At 37.2% G+C, this 22,397-nt stretch overlaps 1 protein-coding gene across 1 annotated transcript in view; it reads right to left on the reverse strand.

The window, feature by feature from the left end:
- Window positions 1-18,530, reverse strand: part of DLGAP5 (DLG associated protein 5) — a 36,426-nt gene extending 17,896 nt beyond the window's left edge. Inside the window, exons 1-13 of the mRNA XM_081145579.1 lie at window positions 18,395-18,530; window positions 16,449-16,684; window positions 12,966-13,159; window positions 12,252-12,314; window positions 11,108-11,192; window positions 10,896-11,018; window positions 10,075-10,145; window positions 7,875-8,137; window positions 7,015-7,142; window positions 6,512-6,638; window positions 3,998-4,083; window positions 3,094-3,254; window positions 901-996 (exon numbers count right to left, since the gene is read on the reverse strand). Coding sequence (XP_081001705.1) covers window positions 901-996; window positions 3,094-3,254; window positions 3,998-4,083; window positions 6,512-6,638; window positions 7,015-7,142; window positions 7,875-8,137; window positions 10,075-10,145; window positions 10,896-11,018; window positions 11,108-11,192; window positions 12,252-12,314; window positions 12,966-13,159; window positions 16,449-16,683 — 1,632 coding nt within the window. The 5' untranslated portion in view covers window position 16,684; window positions 18,395-18,530. The remainder of the gene's footprint in view (window positions 1-900; window positions 997-3,093; window positions 3,255-3,997; window positions 4,084-6,511; window positions 6,639-7,014; window positions 7,143-7,874; window positions 8,138-10,074; window positions 10,146-10,895; window positions 11,019-11,107; window positions 11,193-12,251; window positions 12,315-12,965; window positions 13,160-16,448; window positions 16,685-18,394) is intronic.
- Between the last annotated feature and the right edge of the window lie 3,867 nt (window positions 18,531-22,397).

Consider the following 22,397-nt stretch of genomic DNA (forward strand, 5'->3'; position numbering starts at 1 on the left):
CTAGCATGTTAACAAAGACAATTTTACAGAGAAAAGTAATAGGAAATTTTACAAGATAAAGTATATGGAAGAAGGCAGATGCTATTGTTCCTTTTTCTTATTTGAAAAGTTCTTTTCATTCTGAAATACATCACACAAGAGTACATAAAACAGAGATGGCATAACCTACTGGGCAGGGGTTGGGTGGGTAGGTGGGTAGAGATTAACCTAAGAACTTATATGCACATATGCATAACCCATGGACACAGACAATAGTGTGGTGAAGGCTTGGAGGGAGGGGTGCAGGGGGAGGGGGTCAATGGTGGGGGAAAGGGGACATCTGTATTTTTCAACAATGAAGATAAATTAAAAAAAAAAAAAAAGAAGAAGAAGAAGAACATGGATTCTGGAACAAGAAAGTGTGGCGTGAAACCCGGCCCCTACCCTGGACAAGTGATTTAATCCTTCTGGGCCTCAGATTCCTTAACTGTGAAATGGGGATAACAGTACCCACCTCATAGGATTGTTGTGAAGATTAAATGAGTTAATACATGTAAGGTACTTGGAACAATATTTAGTATACCCTAAGTATCTACTACTACTAGTAGCAGTACAAAAAATACATAAGCATAGTTTAAAGAATACAACAAATATGTACATATCTGCTACTGAGGAGCTTAGAAGCTCTCAGGGTGCCCCAATTCAATCACAGCTCCCCCCTTTCTCCCTACAGATAAAACATTCTGAATTTTGTGTTGATCACTTCCTTATTCTTTCTTCAAAAGACAATCAGGACATTGTAAGTAATAGATGGAACTTATTTTGTGAAACGATGAAAAACATGAAGCTAAGTACTTTTAAAGCTTACAAATAAAAATTCATTAAAGTAGAAGAGTCTATATTAGAAAATCACAAACTTACCCGAAAGACCTTTTTGCTTGTATTATTATTATTATTTTGCCACCCAGATTCCTCAAGTTTGGTTAGATTGTTGAACTTCTGGTTTACATCTTCTACCTGTTAATAAGTAAAGCACAAGCTTATCAGTTTAATGCTAACCATATTAATATAACAAACTAATGAACTGAGACTTCAAAAAGAATTGAGTGACTTGGATTGGTGGCATATAAAATTAGACTAAGTCATTCTCAATTTCGTATTCGAATCAAGAATTCTTATGGTAAAATTGTTCATTGTTATTTTTGGTCTTATAAACCTCCAAAATCTACATAAAAGATGTTATATATGATAAGCTCTCCTAAATTATTTGTGATCACTAAAATGGTAGGAGAGATATTCTAAATTACAAGATGTAAACACAATCTCTATCTCTTTTTAAACAATTTATCTATTCTCCTACTCAAGGATATATTGGTTGCTTCCCCGTTTTGACAATTAAGAATAAAGCTGCTATAAACACGTGTGGACATGTTTTCAACTCTTTTGGGTAAATACCAAGAAGTGTAATTGCTGAATCCTATGGTAAGAGTATGTTTAGTTTTATAATAAACTGCCAAACTGTCCTCCAAAGGGGCTGTACCATTTTGCATTCCCACCAGCAATGAATGAGAGTTCCTACTGCTCCCCACCCTCACCAGCATTTGCTGCTATCAGTGGCTTAGATTTTTGCCATTCTAGTATGTATGTAGTGGTATATCAATGTAGTTAAAACTGGCAATTTCCTAATGATATATGACACGTCGAGCATCTTACTTTTCATGTGCTGAACTGCCGTATATACCTCCTTCGGTAAAGTGTTCAGGTCTTTTGTCTGCTTTTATTTTTTAAAAAATATATCTTTATTGATTTCAAAGAGAGGAAAGGAGAGGGAGAGAGAGAGATAGAAACATCAATGATGAGAGAGTCATCGATCAAGCCCACAACCGGGGCACGTGCCCTGACCGGGAATCGAACCCCGATCGCCTGGATCCCAGGTCGACGCTCAACCACTGAGCCACGCCCAGCCAGGCCTTTTGTCTGCTTTTAAATCAGGTTGTTTTCTTGTTGAGTTTTAAGAGGTCTTTGTATATTTTGGAGAACAGCCCTCTCTCAAATGTGTCTTTTGTAAATATTTTCTCCCAATCTGTGACTTGTCTTCTCATTCTCTTGACACAATCTCATTTTAAAATATTCAAATAATGTCCTAGTAGGATGGGAATGTATGATCCCCATTCTTCTGGTATTTCCAGTCTCCTCCAAAGTGGTAGCCACTGTCAACACTTTGGTAAACATGCTTTGAGACCCCTCACTATCCCTCTACACACATAGGTACTCACAATCTCTCTCAAAAATTTTTATGATCTGTAGATTATACCTCAATACAGCTCTTTAAAAGCAAACAAATAAATAAAGGCCCAGGAGCCAACTTGAAGAGGTTGTCACTGGCCAAAGCTGGAAAATGAGCATCAATAAAGATAATAAGTGTGTGGAGGGGGAGCAAAGGGGGGAAAAATGGAGATATCTGTAGCAGTGTCAACAATAAAGTTAAAAAAAAAAGATGGTAATCACTAACAGATACTAGTGAACTAACTCATTACTATGAAAACTGGTAAATATAGTAAAACTGGTCATAAAGTAATACTGACATTATGATGACTAATGATCGTTAGGTACTAGTTATTGAAAGAGTATTTTATATGCTTATTTCTGAAATCAGCTCGAAAAGCTAGAAAGTGTAATCATAGCATTTTTTACATTAGATTGGAATCACACCTTGTGTCTGACTTACTAATGTGTCTTACTGACAACTCCTAGTACAATGCCTGGCACACAGTAGGTACTCAATAGCGGCTAGATGAACTGAACTACTAAAGACAAGATTTACTCATTTGCTCACATGTATAATCATTATAGACTATTCAACAGTTGACTATAATCTCAATTTCCAACTCATATAGAAATTATCCTTACAATTTGGGGGAAGAGGGAACATCAGTCATAAGATGTAGACAGTGCTTTACAGTTTATAAAGGTGCTTTGTAATATCTCATTTACTATTATAGGTAACTAAGCAGCTACTGTTACCTCCATTTTACTACTGTTACCTCATTTAAAGAAAAGAAAAAAAAAGAGCAGACTCAAAAGTTAGTGTATTCAAAATACTTGACCACGTACCTGAAAACTAACCATATCCCAAAATCCATCCAGATCCGTACAGGTGGTCTCCTTCTCACCTCGTTTATATTCACAATCATCCACCAGTCCTTCAAATTGCTTGAACCTTTCTTTCATAAGGAGTCTCGTTTGACCAACTGTTGTGCGAATAAGATCTTTAGCTAAAGGAAATACGAGGTTTTTAAAAGTTAAATGACAAAACAGGACCTTTATCACAAAGCCAACCAGCTGATAATTAGACCTCACCCCAAATATCCTAGGGCTTGCAGAATCAAATTCCTACCTTAAAGCACAGCAAAAATTTCTACTACAAAGTGCTGTCATGCAAATACTGAGTGTTAACTATCTGCTTCAATTAATGCTAAAAATTAGCAATATTCTTTTTCCTGCATATTGTTACAAAGCCAACAACATTGAACCTTTCCTTGTATTGCATAAGAATTCAACCTCAAAAAACTCATTGCACATCAGTAGTTAAGAAAGGCTTCACACTGACAGCATACAAATGATTTTTTCTAAACAACCTTCCCAAATAAGTAAAATTAAGGAACTTTTCAGAAAATCTGTTCTATACTGTTTTAGGTAATTTTCATTCATAAAATATTTTTGTATAATTAATACCAGATATGAATGATACTCATAGTCATATGAAGAAAATCTGATAATAAAATAGGCAAATTCTAATTCTCAAGAATGAGTCAATATTCTAATTATTTGCATCTTTTAAGTCATGTATCACTTGAGTACAGAGATGTTAGTGAACATATATTGAGATAAAAAAAATTTTTTGCTACTTAACAAAGTATCAAGTTGAACAACACTAGATTTTTAAGTTTCAGATCAGTGTAACCACATTAAGATAAACAAAGCTAAAACATACAAAAATACATAAATGTTCCCTCACCATCATCTGGAATGTCCAATTCAAGCTTCCTGTCCCACTCGAGGCAGTGAGAAGTTAATTTCTCAGTTTCTGACTGGAGAATATTTCTAAAATTATGACATAAACTTCAGTTTTACAAATGTTTCCCACACCAATATCTAAGTATTAGCATTATGACACTTATACAATATTAACTTCCCAGAATTGAAGCTTAATTATTTTATGAACTGTGATATATTAAAATCCCAAAAATACAAGTAGATTTCCTACATATGTCCATCCTTCTACACCTAAAACTTATGTGGACGGTTAATGCCAAGACTTACTTTTCAAGCTAATCTTTCTAGTTTTCTCTATTATTATTTTTTTAATCTTCACCGGATATTTTTTTCCATTGCTTTTCAGAGAGTAGAAGGGAGAGAAAGAGAGAGAAACACTGATGTGAGAGAGACACGACTGGTTGCCTCCTGCATGAGCCCCAACCAGGGCTGGGATCCAGCCTGCAATGCAGGTATGTGCCCTTGGCCGGAATCAAACCCAGGACCCTTCAATCCGTGGGCTGATGCTCTAACCACTGCGCAACCCGGCTATGGCATTTTTTTCTATTCTTATTTTTCAGAGGCTGAATAGAAAGAATCTGACTCCTTTAGTTCTTAGTTCTCTGTTACCATCTATGAAATTAAGACCAACCCAACTACCAAGACTAAGTTGAAGATAAAAACTGTTAAATCTGGAATTTCAGTAATAGGGCCTTATAGACTCTCTCTAATTATTAAGCCTGTCCAAAGGCAGTGGTTCTCAACTGGAGACAATTTTGCACCCCCACCCCCTGCCCACCCCTTACCACCAACATTTGACAATGTCTGGAGGCCATTTTTGATTGTCCAGAACTAGAGGAGTGCTACTGGCCAGGAATACTACAAAACATCTTATAGTGTAGAGGACCCTCCCCCCCGAGAATTATATAATCTAAAATGTCAATAGTGCCAAGGGTGAGAAACCATGGCCTATGGTAAATTTAATGTTTCTTTATAAAAAGCATCCTAGAAGGAGAAATTGAGGATAGTTTTTGTTTCTTAGAAGAAAAATTTAGCTGTTTATACCTACAGATTCTTGTATTTTATAAGAATTCAGCTGTTGTATCTCATAAAAGAGAGCAACTTAATTAATAAGAAAGGAGATAGGGCTTAGATCTGACATTATTTAGTTGGTAACATATGGAGGCATTGCGTATCATCTCAGTTGAACAACACAAAGGACTAGGTAATCTTTAAAATCTCCTACAATTCTAAAACTTTATGTTCTAAAAACAATTGAAATGGCTTTCAAATATATAAAAACACATGCATTCATCATACAGCAAACAAAAATTAAAACTGTATCAAGATATTATTTTATCTATTTGATTGGCAAAGCTCAAAAGAATTGTTAATGTTGCATTGGAAAAGGTATTCGAATTTTCCCGCTACATTCACGCAAGAATAATAGTATGTAGTCACTTCCTGTGTGATGTGGCATGTTTGGGTCTTTCTCCAATTGCAGCCCTTTGATTTGTTTCCAAGGTATTTAGGTGACATAAATTCTGTTAATTTTTACTCTTCACAGTTGGAGAAACATAATCCGATCTCACGATTTAGTGGGCCAGAGAGCCTCCTACCAACTCCTACCATTCATCTTTTATAAAGTAAACATTACTTTGATTTCTTTGGGGGGGTTGGGGGGAGGTGAGCAAATAGAAACTAACATACCTTGCTGGAGGGAACGTCAATAAAGATCTTTATATGAAAGAACTGAAAAGCATACAAGGTTGTTCTTTGAAGCCTTGATTGCAAAAGCAATAGCGAACCCAATGTAAATAACCAGCAAGGTGGATCTACCTATTAAATAAATTGTGGCACATCCATATAATTGAATACTGTGTGGCCATTACAAAAACATACTCAAAACAACAACATGAGAAAGCTCTTCAAGTACTAAAACAGAATGTCTTCTACATGAAAATAAAGTGAAAACAGAATAGTATACTATTAGTTATATAAAAAAAGAAAAAACAGCACACTGTCGCCTTTCTGTCCCCCCCTTCTTCCCTCCAGGCACTTTGCCTTTGCCTTTCCTTCTCCTAAATTCCAAGGGCCCTTCTTTTGCACCTGTAATTTGTTTCCTCAGCCTACACAGCCAAGGTGGCTCACTTCTATTACCTCTGTAACTTTCTAAATAAGCTTTCTCTTATAATTTGAAGAAAAAAAGAAAGGAAAAAACCAAACATGTTTATGTTTGTCTACACATGCATTATCTACCTGGAAATATTCAGAAGAAATGAATAACACTTGCCTCCATGGAAGCTTCAAACTATGGGGCTGGGAGGCAGAGTTGGGAAAAAGACTTCTCATGTGTACTTTTTTCTACCTTTTGAAAATCACCCAAAGTCAGTTTCCCCAAAATTCATCTATTATATTAAGGTGAAATAGTTTCATTTTGGTTTTAAATGTCTAGACATTAATACAAAATTCTTACACTAGGAACCAATAGACAAACCTGAAATATGGCACATCATGCTGTGGCTGAGATACCTGATCTTCATTCATTTCAAGTGATGGGACTTCATTTATTGGAAGGCCGCTTGAATTTTCAGTAGTAGTTTCATTTTTATTTAAGACATTTTCTACAGATTGAAGAAAATATTACATATAAATTTCAAAGCAACAACTCCTACAATGATATCCCTCACAAGACTTTTTTTTAAATCTTCAATTTTTTTCAATGTTGAAATTCAAAACTTTATTTCTGCTTCAATGATTTCATTCAACACACCTCTAAAATGTCTCTCAATCTTTTCATCTCTTCAAATTTATATCTATGCTCCCTTTTATCAGTCTGTATTCCTAATACCAACCGTCCCTCTCTCCAGACCTTTCATGTTTTCTGACCTCTTCTGACCCTGAGATCACATCCCTGAACCATATGGTGAAAAGGGCTCTAAAACAAATCTGCAATAAATCATAATCCAGAGAAGTAAAAATTTAATTGAAATACCATACCTTTATTCCAAACTGTTAGAGAATCCAGAGGGTATTGTAATTTATTTGAGTCTTGATGTACTGTCTTGGCAGAGTCAATTTTACATTTTTGTGCCCAGATTTCTTTTGTTGCATCTTGAGTCTTATCACTAAAAACAATAGCAAAAATATACTTCATGAAATATAACTCCCTATATGAATTTCAAAATTATGTTGCTTTTTTAAAAACTGAGATAAAACAGAAATTAGCTTATATATATTTTTAAATGTGTCTATTCTATAGAGGAATATTTTAAACACCATAGTGGGAATGTCCACCTTTACTAGCTATAATGTGATCCACAGATTCTGAAGATCTCTTAATAGAACATAATCACCTAGTAGTCTTAGGTGCTACTGAGCAGCTTCTAGTAAATTTGCCAGTCTTTGCAAAACAACCCTGTCCTTTCTTTAAAAGATTCCCACTGATTTCTTCCCACCTCCATCTCTCCACTTTGCAAGTTAATCATTTTTGTCTTTATAGTTTCTCTAAAGTAATACTTAGCAAAAAACCACAAAAACCCAAACCATGTCTGAACCACAGTATTATAGAAATTTCTTCTTTCTAAAATTTATTTCTAAGTATTATGACAGTCACTTATTAAAAGCAGAAAAACACAAATTGTACCATAAAAATGCTAACAACACATAGGAAATATCAAAACTGTCAAACACATTATTGTAGCCTTCTGAAGAATTTTTTGTAAAGACCAAATTCTCATGATTTATAATTAACATCATTTACTAACTAAACAATAACTTTAAAAAGCACAGGACAAATCCAAGAAAGGTGTTTGTTATCCATCTTAGCAAGGAATCCATTATTAACATTACATTCTTACACTTCTGTTTTTAAAGGGGTCCAGATGTAACTGGGTGTCAAGAAAGCATTGGCACTTCTGGGAGTCATAGGTGTAACTTGATAGGTCTTCAGACCATCGAGAGGCTGAAACATAAAATCTTGAGGTGCAAAGGACTTCTTTCCTTTCATTTTTGCAGGATTTGTGTTAGGCAAGTTTTCCCTTTTTGATAAGACTCCATCACTTGTTGCACTGGTTTGTGAATCCAAATTATCTTCTTCACTATCAACTTGAAAAGAAATGACCTAGATATGAATAAAAAAAATAAAGTGAGCATTTCTCTTTTGGGAATATATTTGGTCAATTTTTACAGGCCTGAAAATGTGGAAGTTGAAATATATGTGCCATGTACATAATTTAAGAGACAAAAACAAATACATCTAAATGTATACAAGGAATCAGAGGACCAGCTACACTAAACCATTGCTATGATCCAGAAAGAGAGAGAGCCAATCCTTATCAAACAAAATAAATAATAAGTTTTAGGTATTACAACAAATTAAAATATATGAAAACTAAGGTGGAAAAAATTACTCGAACACATATCTTTTTACTTTAATTATGTTGATAATTAAAATGGTTTGAGAATCATAAATCTAAAATTTATTGGATGACTACTATCGTCAAGGACCAAATCCTTTATCACATGAACAAAAATATTTTTCAATGTGACACAGTAAGATTAACCATATAAAATGTGAAGTGCATTTTCTTTTTCAAGTTAACTTGTTACTTGATTTTTTTACTGAGATATAATTGACATTAACGTTATACTAGTTTCAGGTGTACAGCATGATTCTATATTTGCATATATTGCAAAATAATCACCACACATAATAGATACAATTTTTTTTATTGTGATGAGAACTTTTAAGATCTACTCTCTTTCTAACTTTCAAATATACAGTGCAGTATAATTAACTATAGTCACCATGCTACACATTATATCCCCAGGACTTACTTATTTTATAATTGGAAGTTTGTACCTTTGACCACCTTTACCTTTTCCGCTCACCCATTTAAAAATAATTAAAAATATATATATATCTTTATTGATTTCAGAGAGAGGAAAGGAAGGGGGAGAGAGAGAGATAGAAATATCAATGATGAGAGAGTCATTGATCGGCTTCCTAGCCCGCAACCCGGGCATGTGCCCTGACCAGGAATCGAACCCTGATCGCCTGGATCCTAGGTCGATGCTCAACTGCTGAGCCATGCCTGGCCCGGCTAAAAATAATTTTTAATGGTTTCTATGTTTCTGATTCTTAATGAGGTATGAACTGAGACCAGAGTATTTCAACCTGGGCAAGAGTTTAACGGTAACACTGTCTCCGAGGCCAGCATGGGAATGAAAGTAAAAACGAGTGATTTACAGATCATGTATCATAGAAATGTACACTTGAAACCTATATAATCTTATTAACCAATGTCACTGCAAAAAAAACACACAACGCACACAAAAAAATAATCGAGTAATAATCCTTAAGAAGAAAATCAATCTAAAGGGAGGAACTCTGAGGTACAGCTGCTTGTCTGTGAAGATTTGCCCTACATTGCCTTCCTGGAGGATGTCTGATTTTTAATAAAAATCCAGTGAGGTTTCTTACACTTTAGCATAACTTCATTTTTTTAAGGTTATGGGACTGTAGCATGGATTATAAACCAAGGGATTGGGTCTTTAAAATTGTGACTCTTTTTCGAAGACTCTACTAGGCCCTATGCTAGATGCTAACAGAAATGTTAGATTATTTAACTCTTCATACTAGTCTATGAAGGTATTACACATTAGAGATGAGAAAACAAAAACTCATAACTTGCCCAAGGTTATATAACTAATTGGAAACAGAGACAACAATATTCAAACTCGGGCCTAATTAAATCCAAAGCCAATGCATTTCCTGCTATCCGATCAAAGCTAATTCTCATAGGAAAGTTTCTGTCAGCCTTGTTATTATTTTATTCTATCTCCTGTTAACCAAATTATGTTTTCTCTGCTTATAAAGCTCTGAGGATAAGATACCTGAAAACAAGAGTAAATCCTCTTATGCTTCTTTATGATTCAAAGGTTCTTAACACTCATGTAAGTTAACCTCTTGAGCAGCTCTGTATGCTTAATTTCAACTTTATGAAAGCAGCAATAAGGTTACCAAAGTATCTAGAAATAAACATGTTTACACACTACCTTGTCAGTTTTAGTTTCTATCTTTTTGGCAGGTCTTCCTGGATTTGTTGCTTTTCTTTCTGCTTCATTATCTAAAATAAAAATAAAACAAGCCATCTATTTTGATGAAACAGAAATTGCTGCATTAAAAGCACTAGGTAATCTGGGAAAGGAAAAAAGGCAACAATAGGAACGTACATCTTGAAGAACTTTATGATTAAAAGTCTTATTATAAAAGATAAAAACAGATTAAATTTCCTGCCAAATACAGGCCATCTGTTTTCAAAAACAAAACAAAGGTATTAAAGTACTTTACCTTTTGCCTCTGAATAACAAATATATATTACGGAACGTTAGGAAAATAAAGAAAAGCACAAAAACAATAAAAAAAAATCACCCAACACTCAGTAATACTGTTGACGCTCCAGGGTACATTTTTCCATTTTTTCCTTATGTTCAGATATTCACATACATATTTTAGAACTGTGCTTACTCTACTCTGTTCAGGTTTTGACCTGTTTTTCTTTCCCCGCTTAATATATCATGAATCATGTTATTAAGCATTTTTTCACAACATTGTTCTTAAATGGTTACACTGCTTTCCAAATGGATAGAGTGTAATTTATTGGGGCTATTAATCTTTCACTTTGAAGCACTGCTTATACCGATTCAGGTACTCCCACGTTTGAGCACCCAGTGCTAACTGGATGTCGGGGCACAGACCCCATCTTCAGGGAACTGGAATCTCCCATTTCCTCCTCTTCTACTCAGGGGAGTACATGATGAAAACCCCAAGGACCAAAACATTCTAGTTCAGTCATTGATCGAGAAATAGTTCTTACCATTAGTAGCTCTTGTCCCTGGCTTTCTTGTTGCAGTAGATGAGACTGTTCTGGCCATCTGCTTTGCTGCTAGAGTAGCCGATCGAGTCACTCTCCCTGAGGTGGGCATTTCAGGCTGTTCAGCTGTGGGGGGAAAAATCATCAAATCAAATGCATTTTGTAATTATTATTGTTGTGGCAACAACAGAGCTTATAACTGTTAATATTCCTACCTTTTTTCTCTTTGTTCAACACTTTCTTTTCAGAAGTTTGTCTTTGAGCAGATCGAGTTGCTCGAACATCACTCCCATTAGCAATCTGTTCAAAAAGATTAGGTGCTATGTGATTTAATTAAATAATGACCCAAACCACCACATTTCTGATCTTTAACCTGACCCCTCATCTGAAATCTGACCACTGTAAATAACCCAGCAGAAAATCCACTGGCCCAAATAAAATGGAATAAAGAAAAAAGTTTTCCATTATATAAATTTTCTTACAAGCTTTTTTAGATTCCTAGAATTTAGGAAATGCTAATAACCAAAGCTATTAAAAAGAGCTGCCTATAATCATCTGGGAGTCCTTAAATATACCAGGCATGTTTTCACTTCAAGACTTTTGAATTTTGTCTAGAAAATTCTCCTCCTGGATAGAAAACTCGTTGCAATAGTTCACTCTTCTAGTTTCTTGAAGACTTCATTCAAAATGCCACCATCTTAGTGAGGCCCAATCAAAATTCCACCTACTTCAGTACCCCCCCTCCACCTCCACCCCTTTTTAAAAATCTCCACCTGACATAATATGTACTTATTTTGTTTATTGCCTATCTCACTTAAAAACAGAATTATTTTGTTCCCTGTTAAATCCTAGAGCCTAGAAGAACACGGCAGTGACTCAAAATGTATTGGATACATGAAACATAGCTTTCTCACTTGACAAAGGGGCATGCTACTTACCCCTTGCTCACTTTCCTTTATTTTAGTAATCCTAATAATTTTATCCATCACAGTGTTTTGAAAACCTATAATTTATAACACCCATCCTATGTGCTTTATATTCCCATCTGCATTTTATGGTAACATGGAATGCATGATAGACGACCAGTAAACTAACAGAAAAGAGTGTGACTCAAAGACAAAGTTTGGTATAGATCTCATAAAGGATGTCTAGATAAAGACCATTAAAAGTGAATAATTCCTTAGCATTTAGCCAAAACCGCTCTATCTCACCATACTAATAGCAGTGATTCTGGTACTATTAACTCCAGTAAAATAATCACTATACTTGAAGCTGACAGATTAAAAATCAATTTATTTATTCTGAGAAAAGAAAGTACAATTTGTCATTTTAGTAACAATTATCTACTATCAACTATACCTTAGTCAGCTCCATTTGGTCTTTGGTCTTTGACCTTGTCATCCGCACAAAAGATGGAAGAGCCTTAAAACAATCAAAACAAGATAAAAAATTTTTAAAAATGAACTTGCATACTTACCTCCATGTCTCATTATGAAATAAAGTTCCCATTTTGAAGTTAAAGTTTATCTGTAGTCATTTATGGCAAAAAGATACTTGCTAACTTAAATTACTATTTTTTTCTGGTTCTGGTTTGATTTAAATTATTTTTAAGTCAGTTGAACCCACCACCTTTTGGTGTACGGGATGATGCCCCAACCAACTGAGCCACACCAGCCAGGGCGCTTCCTGCATTATAAATTTTATAATGGTGCAACCTCATTTAAAAGCCTCCCTTGACTCTCCACATCCCAAAGGATAAATGCCAAGTCCTCTGGCATAGCCTTTGTTGTTTAGCCTGGCTCTGCTTGTTTTCCTATTTTTATCCTATCTCAACTACCTGTTGTTACATTGAGAAACCTGATTTTCATCTTCTGAGCTACTACTGTCATTTCCACTTCCTACCAATTAGTTAAATGAATAAAGGGACTAAGGGAAACGGTTAAATTTAGTCATTTAGTCTCCTAAAGGCACTGCTTCTCAGCCTTCTGACTAAAATCAAGTGCAATCTCTTGAAGAAAAAGGGACTGTTAAGTGGAACTATTCCTCTATATCTAGTTAGAATACTAAATTTACCTTTACTGGCTCAGCTTTCATAGTATTCTGGTTTGAAAAAAGAAATGAAGGCACATCAGGTCTATAAAGACCCACTTTAAACACTCCTCGTTTAGTTTTCTCTCTCTGCTCTTTCAATCTTTGAAGTTGCTTTTCTTCTTTGTATTTCTGGAGCATTTGTTTCCGTTGCTCGTGTAGAAGAGTTTTCACTGACTCTAAGCAAGAATAACAAACATACACATACATACACAATATGTGAAAAATTTCAGGTCAAAAGTTATGCAAATACCTAAAAAATCATTTTGTCTAACTTCAACAGCTACTAAGAAATCCTGGAGAAACTTCTTGTCAATGCCTTAGCACTCAAATCACAAGTTATTTCAATCCCTATTCTTTTAAAATCTCTATTCCTTTTGCCTTCACTTGTTAAAATATTTATTACTGTTGCTATGCACTAGACATGTATTACTACCCTTTTCACTTAATTAAATTCTATGATAGTCAGCGTCTAAGCTGACCTCCCATGATTCTCACCTCCTGGTAGTCATGCCCCTGTGTTGTCCCCTCCCTCACTGAACAGGGCTGACCTGTGTAACCAAAAAAGTACTGTGGAAATGGAGTGTGACTTCCAAGACTAGATTATTAAAGATATTCCAGCTTTTGCCTTGCTCTCTCTTAGATCACCTGCTCTGGGGAAAGCCAGTGGCCACGTGAAGCCAGAAAGAAAATCAGACAGCCCTATGGAGATGTCCACGTGATAAAGAACTAAGCCGCCTGCCAAAAAGCTAGCATCAACTTGCCGGTCCTGTGAATATCTTAGAAGCAGATCCTCCAGTCCTAGTCAAGCCGTCAGGTGCATTACTGGATGACATCTTGAGCCGCACCTAAATTCCTGACCCACAAAAATTGTGTGAAATAATAAATGTGTTTTGTTGTTTTAAGCCACTAAGTTTTGGCGTAACTAATACAAATTTTGCCTTTGATATTAAAGCTACTTGACAGTAGCTCTAGTTCCCACCTCAGCTTAAGGTTTCTACCTACGTATTCTCATGTTTATTTAAACTGGTTTGAAAAATATGAGTGGTTACTATGTGCCAGACAGTTTTAGGCAGTAAGAATAAGTAAGAGAATATCTGAACTTGAATTCCTCGCAGTATTGTGGGGAGATGAACACAGTTTCAATCTGGTTTAGCAAAGAACAAATAGTAGAAGACACAAACACAATAGAGACTCAGTACAAACCTGAGGAGATCAGGGAAGGGAAGGGAAGGTTTCTCAGAAGACAGGCTACCTGAGAAGGGATCTGAAGAATGAGTATGTTCGTCCAGGAAGAGCACTGCACGACTCAATAAATTTACTTTTAAAAAGCATATACTGCCCAGTTGGCATAGCTCAGGGGTTGAGTATTGACCTATGATCCAGGACATCTAGGTTTGATTCCCAGGATCCCCAGTAGGGGGCGTGCAGGAGGCAGCCGATCAATGACTCATCATTGATGTTTCTCTCTCTCTCTCTCCTCCCTTCCTCAGCAGTTGTGTGTCGACCTGGGATCCAGGCGATAGGGGTTCGATTCCTGGTCAGGGCACATGCCCGAGTTGCTGGCTCTATCAATGACTCTCTCATCATTGATGCTTCTATCTCTCTTTCTCTCTCTCCTTTCCTTTCTCTGAAATCAATAAAGATATATTTAAAAAACAAAAAAACAAAACAAAACAAAATATACCCAGGATGCAACCACCTATTTTTTCTGCTACCACTGATCAACAATCAGCTATCAACTAAATTATTGTAGTAGTCTCCTAATTGGTCACCTTGAAGCCATGCTTGTCACCCCACAACCTATTCTCAACCCAATAGCCAAATTGACACTTTGAAAATGTAAACCAGATTACATAAATTCCCATTAATTCATTAATGGTTTTTCATTTCCAGAGCAAAAGCCAATGTCCTTATAATGAAGGCCCTTAGGGCTCTACAGGACTTAGCTCCCCTTGCTCCTTCTTTCATAGACATGATCAATTACTTGCTTTCTCTGGAACATAACAGGCCCACTCCTACTCCTAGACCTTTGCAAACGGCAAACAAACAAAAGATATTTTATTTTTTTAAATTATGTTTTCATTGATTTTAGAGAGAGGAAGGGAGAGGGGGCGAGAGAAACATTGATTGACTGCCTCCTGCACACCCCCTACTGTGGATCAAGCCTGAAACCTGGGCATGTTCCCTGATTGGGAATCAAACTGGCAACTTCTTGGTGCATGGAACAACACTCAACCAACTAAGAAGCCACATGGGCTAGGCAACAAAAGATATTTTAATAGCATACTGACAGGGTTACTTTCATTTGAGAGATTTGGGTCAAGGAATGGAATATTTGAGAGTGCAAGAGTAGAAGCAAGGAGCCAACTTGGGAAGCAATAACATCACATCTTCTCAGGCAAAAAATGTCTAGTGTTTTCTTTAAAGGTCATCCTATATCATTCTATGGCCCAATTTTTATTTCCTCCCAACTCATAAGAGATATCCTTCTTTACTCTCTGTCTACAACCAACCCATTTCCTTTGCCTTCAAACATGCACTGATCATCTCATCTCAAAAACAAAAAGAACTCTATAGCACATTCATCCAATTTTTCTCTCTCACTTTGCTATAGAATCATAAAAATAATAAATCTGAAAGAAATATTTTACAAAATCAATTTTTTACAGAACCTCCTCTTTTACAGAATCAATTAAGCGCAATTATGTTGGATGTCTTGTACCTCATACATATTACACTGGTCCTGGAAAATTATAAAATTGAAGCAGTGAACATTTAAACGACTTCACATCTCATTCCTTTTCTATAAAATGTCTAAGAAGACTATATCTTTCTGCCATTTCTTCATCATTTATCCTTTATTTCACTGTAATCTAGCTCCTAGTGCATGCTATATAAACACAACTAAATAGGAGTCCAGTGGCTCCTGGTTAAATGCAAAAGTTACTTTTCAGTTCTCTTTCTTCTCTATAGCATCCCTTGCCTTCTAAGACCCTCTATTTATATTATTTTTATCTTTTGCTGAGATCATTGCTTTCTTTATCAGCTGTTTTCCTTCCGGATGACCCTTTTGGGCAAACTACAGGAAAGAATTCCTTGTCCTTCTAAGAAATGTTTTCATTAGCAAAGTATCCTTATTTCATAGATTCTTCAATCAGTTCTATTTTTATGTCCCTTATCAATTTATCTTGTCAACGTTTGTCTTACCCAAGCTCTAGGAGAACTTTAGAATTTCTATAAGGCAATATAGAAAATAAAGTGTTATAATATTCCATAAGTGAATGGCTCTAGCATAGCTAAAATAGCTTTACCCTAGCCTTTACTTAAATAGACAATAGAAAACATCAAGTTATTCAAAATGGATTACAAAACTCTATTCTTCCGGTCAGAGTTTTTTTAACCTGTTATTAAACCAACTTTTCTTCACCCTTCAAAGCACTTAAAATACAATAAACCTTTACTTACTTGGCTTGACACTGGCCTTTTCTGGAACAAGCTCTTGAGATGTCTCGTCTAATTCAAGAAGATGTCTACCTTCTAAGGTTGGAATGTTGACATCTTTCAAACCAAAGTGTCTATTTCGTTCATATTCCTTATGTCTGTGTTCTTTCTGAGACAGTGATTTCCTATGAGCAATTTTAGTTCTAATCATATCAGTACTTAAATCCTTTCTGCGTCGACTGGCAAAATGTGAAGACATCCTGTCAAGGAAAAGGGAGACAAACCAACTTACATGGATTTTCAATTTATTATTTAAAAAACTAAGATTCCAGTTCACCTGTCCCATCCTGAGAACCTCCTGTCCCATCCTGAGAAGCTTCTAAAATATTGAAATATAAAATGAAATGTGACACTGAAGAGTGGGAAGGAGGTTATCGAAAGATAAGATGCCACAACCCATTTTGGGTTTCTAAATAGGACCTTGTTTGACAAATAAAGTGAAGCTCAGGAAGCTACAGTCCATAATATACAGGACAGTTTCTTAACCTTCCCCAGTGATGAATGCAGGCAGCCTGACATTTTTCTCTCAAACCAAAAAACAAAACCACATGAGATGCCTATAAGACAAGTAGGGATGATAAGCAGGCACTGAATATACCCAATTAAGAAAAAGAAGGGTTTTCAGACGGATTACCATGGTAACATAGAAGGATAATCAAATCAGTGTGCCCTTGGGAAGGCAGAATAAAATCATTTTCGGCCATGTAAGAAATTATATAGTTTACTTGGCATATACCCTTTTCATAGAAAGATCCTTGAGAACTATTCAAGCAACACAAAGGAGGACAAGAAAGAGCATGTCATGGATTCCAAGAAACCATGCATGGAACTGACAAAAAGAATAAAGGCAAATGGAAAGTCTAAGGGAGTTACCTATGCATCTGGTATAGAGAGCAACCAAAACAAACTGGAGAAAAAGATCTGGTTTTCCAGAGAAGATTCTTCCCAGGTTAAAAGAAAAATGGGGAGAGGGGGTCTGCAGTTAGGAAGTTTAAAAAGTTATAAGCACACGATAGTCTTCAACAATAATAACTAAGAAAGTCCATTAGAAAACTACAAATGAAAGAAAAGCCTGCACAAGAAGTGCGACAAATTAGAATGTTACATGACGTTTAAACTATCAACAGAGTATAAAAAATGAGAATTTGTCTGACCTGGATGCTATAACATTCGCCTTTATGAGCCCAGGGGAAGTGACAAAGGACTGTGCTTTTCATCAAGAACTCTCCCCTATTTGACTTGCCACCTCCCCCAAGTATTAATTTGCTGAATATTAAAGAAATAAAACGTACGTATTCGTTATTTTGAAATACAGCATAGCACTATACACGGCAGAGAGAGAGAGGGCGAACACTAATACTAAAGGCATATTTATCACTTAAACCCTGAAGGGTGGTTGAGTATTACCGCCATTATACAAATAAGGTAAATTAACTGCCCACGTGAGCACAGCTAAAAGGCGGTGCAGCTGGGATCCCAAGCAAGGCAGTCTGGCTCTTCACAAACATCTAAATTCTCTTCCTTGGCTGACCGAAGCCCCTTCCAGCTTGAAAGTCGAAAACGCCTTATTCTCGCTTGCCGACGGGTTCTCAGCCCGGGTGTTTACAGTTGTCACAGGATTTGGGAGGGGCTACTTAAATTTAATGTCAGGATCAAAGATGCTAAGTATCCACAACTCCAAAGGCCAATTACGCCCCGGCGGTGAAACTACCTAGATCCAAGCAACAAATATTTAATCTTCTGGAGGCCTGTGTCATCAGCTTCAGGAAGGACAAGTAAACGCGGTCCTAGCGGACCCTCCCCTTGAGCGCGGCTCGTCCAGCTCCTAGCTGCTGGTCCTCAGATCCTTCGAGACCCTCTAGAAGGAAGCAGGCCAGCGCCCTCCCTCCAGCTCCCCAGCGCCCACCTACCTGAGGCAGTTCTAGCGTGAAACCTCAACCAAACTAAAACCAAAGGAACTCCGGGTCTGGAAGACCGCCGCTGCCTCTAAAGCAGGAACGCCTACAACTCGGGCCTCAGCTAAATTCAAACTTCCCACACCGAGCCTCTGATTGGAGGGATTTTAACCAACACTTCCGGGAGGCGTGCCCGCCTCTTCCCTTCGACGAGGCTTGCGATTGGCTTGCTCCTTGCGACATTTGAACTGATTGAAAGGTGAACGGACGGTTCAGATGGGTGTGCGTGGAGTCGATGGGCGGGTCCGCAACGCGACTTTGTGGGCGCGTCCGCGATGAGGGGCGGAGCGACGAGGGGGACTCGGGAGTCCCGCCAGGGGCGGGAACTCGGGCCGGGCGAGGCGGCGACCCGTCTGAATCCGCTCAGGTGCTCCCGGGGCCCCGCGGGTCCCCGAGGAAGCACGGAGAAGCTCAGACGGAGTTACGTAAACCCAGCAGAACTTACCGGAATGTTTCTTCAGCTAATGTTTTTTTAAAAAGGGCCTCCCGCGCTGAATTTCTCCTTACGTCGGTTAGTGTTACTTTTCAACGCCGCCGCCAGTCTTTTTCTCCCCGTCCATTTTTTTATTGAGGTAAAATTTACATACAGTGAAAAAGCATAGTTTTTTTTCAGGTACGATGTGATCAGTTTTGCTAAATGTAAACAGCCGTGTGACTTCCACCCAATCAGGATATAGAGCAATTGCTCTTCCCAATATGCCTTAGGCAACCGTTCCTCTGATTCCCATCATCTCAATAATAAGGGTGGTAGGTACTCTTTAGTGTCCGCTTTTTTCTCTCAGCACATTGTTTTTAAGACTCATCCCTACTGTTGCATGAATCAGCAGTTGTTTTTACTGACGAAAAGTATTCCGTTGAATACTTTGATCCATTCACCTGAGGATGGACCTTTGGGTTGCTCCAGTTTTTAGCTGTTAGGAAGAAAGTGGCTATAAATATTCTTGCACAAGTCGTTTTGTAGGCATGTTTTACTTCTCTTGGGGCAATACAGATGTGGAATTTCTGGGTCATTCTGTGTTATGCTTAACTTTATAAGAAATTGCCAAGCAGTTTTCCAGAGTGGTTATAACGTTTTGTATTCCCACTCGGTGATGTGCAAGAGTTCCAGTGTTCCGCATGTTTGCCAACATTTGGAGCTATCGCGCTTTAATTTTAACCCCTCTAGTAGGCCTGAAATGGTATCTGGTTTTGTTTTGTTTTAATATTCTTTTTATTGATTTTTAGAGGGAGAGGGAGAGAAACAGCAGTTGGTTGCCTCCCATGCACCCCCACTGGGGCTCGAATCCACAACCTGGGTATGTGCCCAGACAGGGAATTGAACCCCAGACCCTCGGGTGCAGGGGGTGAGGCTCCAACCTACTGGGCCACACAGGCTAGGGCTAAATTTAGTTGTGTTTTTAGTGTTCATTTGTAGCAGTTCTGTCTATTCTGGGCACAAGTACTTTTCCAGGTGTATGTTTTTTAAATACATTCTCCCTGTCTGTGAGTTGTCTTTTTTATAATAATAAGTTTTTAATTTTAGAATCATTTTAGGTTCATGGAAACATTGTAAAGATAGTAGAGGGAGTTTTCATATGTTCCACATCCATTTTTCCCTTTTATATTCTTATGGGACATTTGTTCCAATTAATGAAATGATACCAGTACATTGTTAACTAAAGTCCGCACTTGACTGAGATGTCCTTAGTTTTCACCCTACTGATGTTTTTCTGTTCCAGGATACATTACTTTTAGTCATTATGCTGCCTTAGGAGCCTTACTCTGTGACAGTTTCTCAGATCTTTTCTTGTTTTTGGTAACCTTGACAAGTTTTGAGGCGTACTGGTCAAGTATTCGGTAGAGTGGCCCTCAGTTGGAATTTGGCGGATGTTTTTTCCATGATTAGACTGGGGTTATGGGTTTTGGGAAGGAAGACCATAGAGATGAAGTGCCGTTGTCATCATATCACACCAAGAGTACATAATATCAATATTATTTATCACCGTTAATTGTTAATCTTGACCACTTGTTTGAGGTAGTGCTTGTCAGGTTTCTCCACTGTACAATTACCATTTCCCCCTCTTTTCATAATGTTCTCTTTGTGAGAAAGTAACTATGGGCAGCCTGCACTTAAGGAGTGGAAAGCTGTGGTCCGTCTAGTTGAGGACAAACTCTGAACGTAAGCTATTTGGAATTGTTCTTCTTGAGAGATTTGTCTCTTCCCATTTGCCCCGTTATTCATTTATTCAATCATTTATATCAGGACTGTTAGGTTATACTCTAATACTACTTTATTTTGTTGCCGTTGGTAGCTCTTTCAGTTTGTTCCTCTGTCACTTTTATGTATTCCCATCATGGTGGGGTATTTGTTTTAGTAAATACTTCCTTTCTGGCTCTACAGGATGCTCCAGGCTCATCTTGTATTTTCCCTGCCCCTACTACTAAATCAGCAATTTCTCCAAGAAGCCCTGGTGCCTTTCATTGAAAAATGGTGTTAGAAACCATGATCTGGACACTAGGTGTGCTCCTTGCTACTGAGGAGTCTCTCAGTTAACAGAGTGAAGAAATATAGCTGTCTATACTAACGTTTGTATTTATATGTATATATCTATAAATATTTCTATACTAACCATCTGTACCTATATCAAGTTAATCATGAGTTCATGCTGATGTCTCCAATTCTAATCCATTACCACATGGATCATTTTAGCTTCTTCCACTCACTTATTTGTACCTCCCACTCCCAGAGTCAGTGGAAAACCTGACTCTGTTAGTTGCCTTTTCATTTCCTTCCTAGCATCATTAGTAAATAGAGGATTTTAAGTTTGATGACGTCTACCTTACCATTTTAAAATATCTTTCGTGCTTTTTTTTTCTCTTTCGAAAATATTTGCCGACCACAACGTCATAAAGTTATTCTGCTGTGTTTTCTTCTAGAAACTTGGTAGTTTTAATTCTTATGCTTAGGTTCTGTGGTCCATCTTGAATTAACTTGTGTGTGGTATCTCCAGTCTTTTTTGTTTTGTTGTTGTTGCTTATTTTACACGTTGTTCAGCACCACATATAAATGAAAACAGTGTATATGACTGTGAGTAAAGTTTCCTCTGCAAACCCTGAGGTGATTTTCAGAGTTAACTAAAATTGTATAAGAAATATAAAGCAAATCATAACATATGGGAAGGACATTATATTGAATGTTCAATCCATTTAGCAAACAAGAATGAGATTGGCCTGCTTGGTGAGAACAATTTCAGTAGAATGATGATGGCAGAAACCAGACTGCAATGAATTAAAGCTTCACTGGGAAATAGTGAAACAGGGGGAGTGTAAGTGAGGAATCAGAGTTTTCAGTGATGAAAAGGACTTGGAAGATTAATGACTTGTACAAGATCCCACAGCTAATTAAGTTGCAGAGCCAGGACTCAAACCTAGGTATTTACACCTTCCTAGCTGGAAGCAGTGGCTTGTTTCAATGTTTATTTGAGAATGAAAAGGAGTAGTATAGGCTTTGGAGTTAAATAGATGTGGTTTCAAATTGCTGCTTTACATGGGGCAAGTTTTCTGCATGTCCATTTCCTTATCTACCTCTTAGGAATGTTGAGAGGATTTAAATGAAATAATTAGTCCCGGTTCTGCTGCCTACCAGGACGCTGACAAAATAAAATTACTGCCTCCCTCCCACACCCTCATCTTCAGAGGAGCTGCGGAGGGAGAAGACACCGAGTCACTGCAGCATTCGGGAACGTGAGCTGGCGTTCGTTGGTTCTGCCCTGCAGTTATTAACTGATTAACCTCTCTTGTCTCTTCTTTCCACTCTTTGGCCTACTGTAACTTAGTTTAGAACATCTCAGAATTTTTTTCTTGTCACTTTTTACTGGGGCTGTTAGGAAAATTTAAATTGCATGTGTAGTTCACATTACATTTCTATTGGAAAGTGCTGTCATAGTTTATATAAGAAATGCTGCTTGAAATATCAGTG

The sequence above is a fragment of the Miniopterus schreibersii genome (assembly GCF_964146895.1).
Source record: "Miniopterus schreibersii genome assembly, chromosome: 1".
Taxonomy (NCBI): domain Eukaryota; kingdom Metazoa; phylum Chordata; class Mammalia; order Chiroptera; family Miniopteridae; genus Miniopterus; species Miniopterus schreibersii.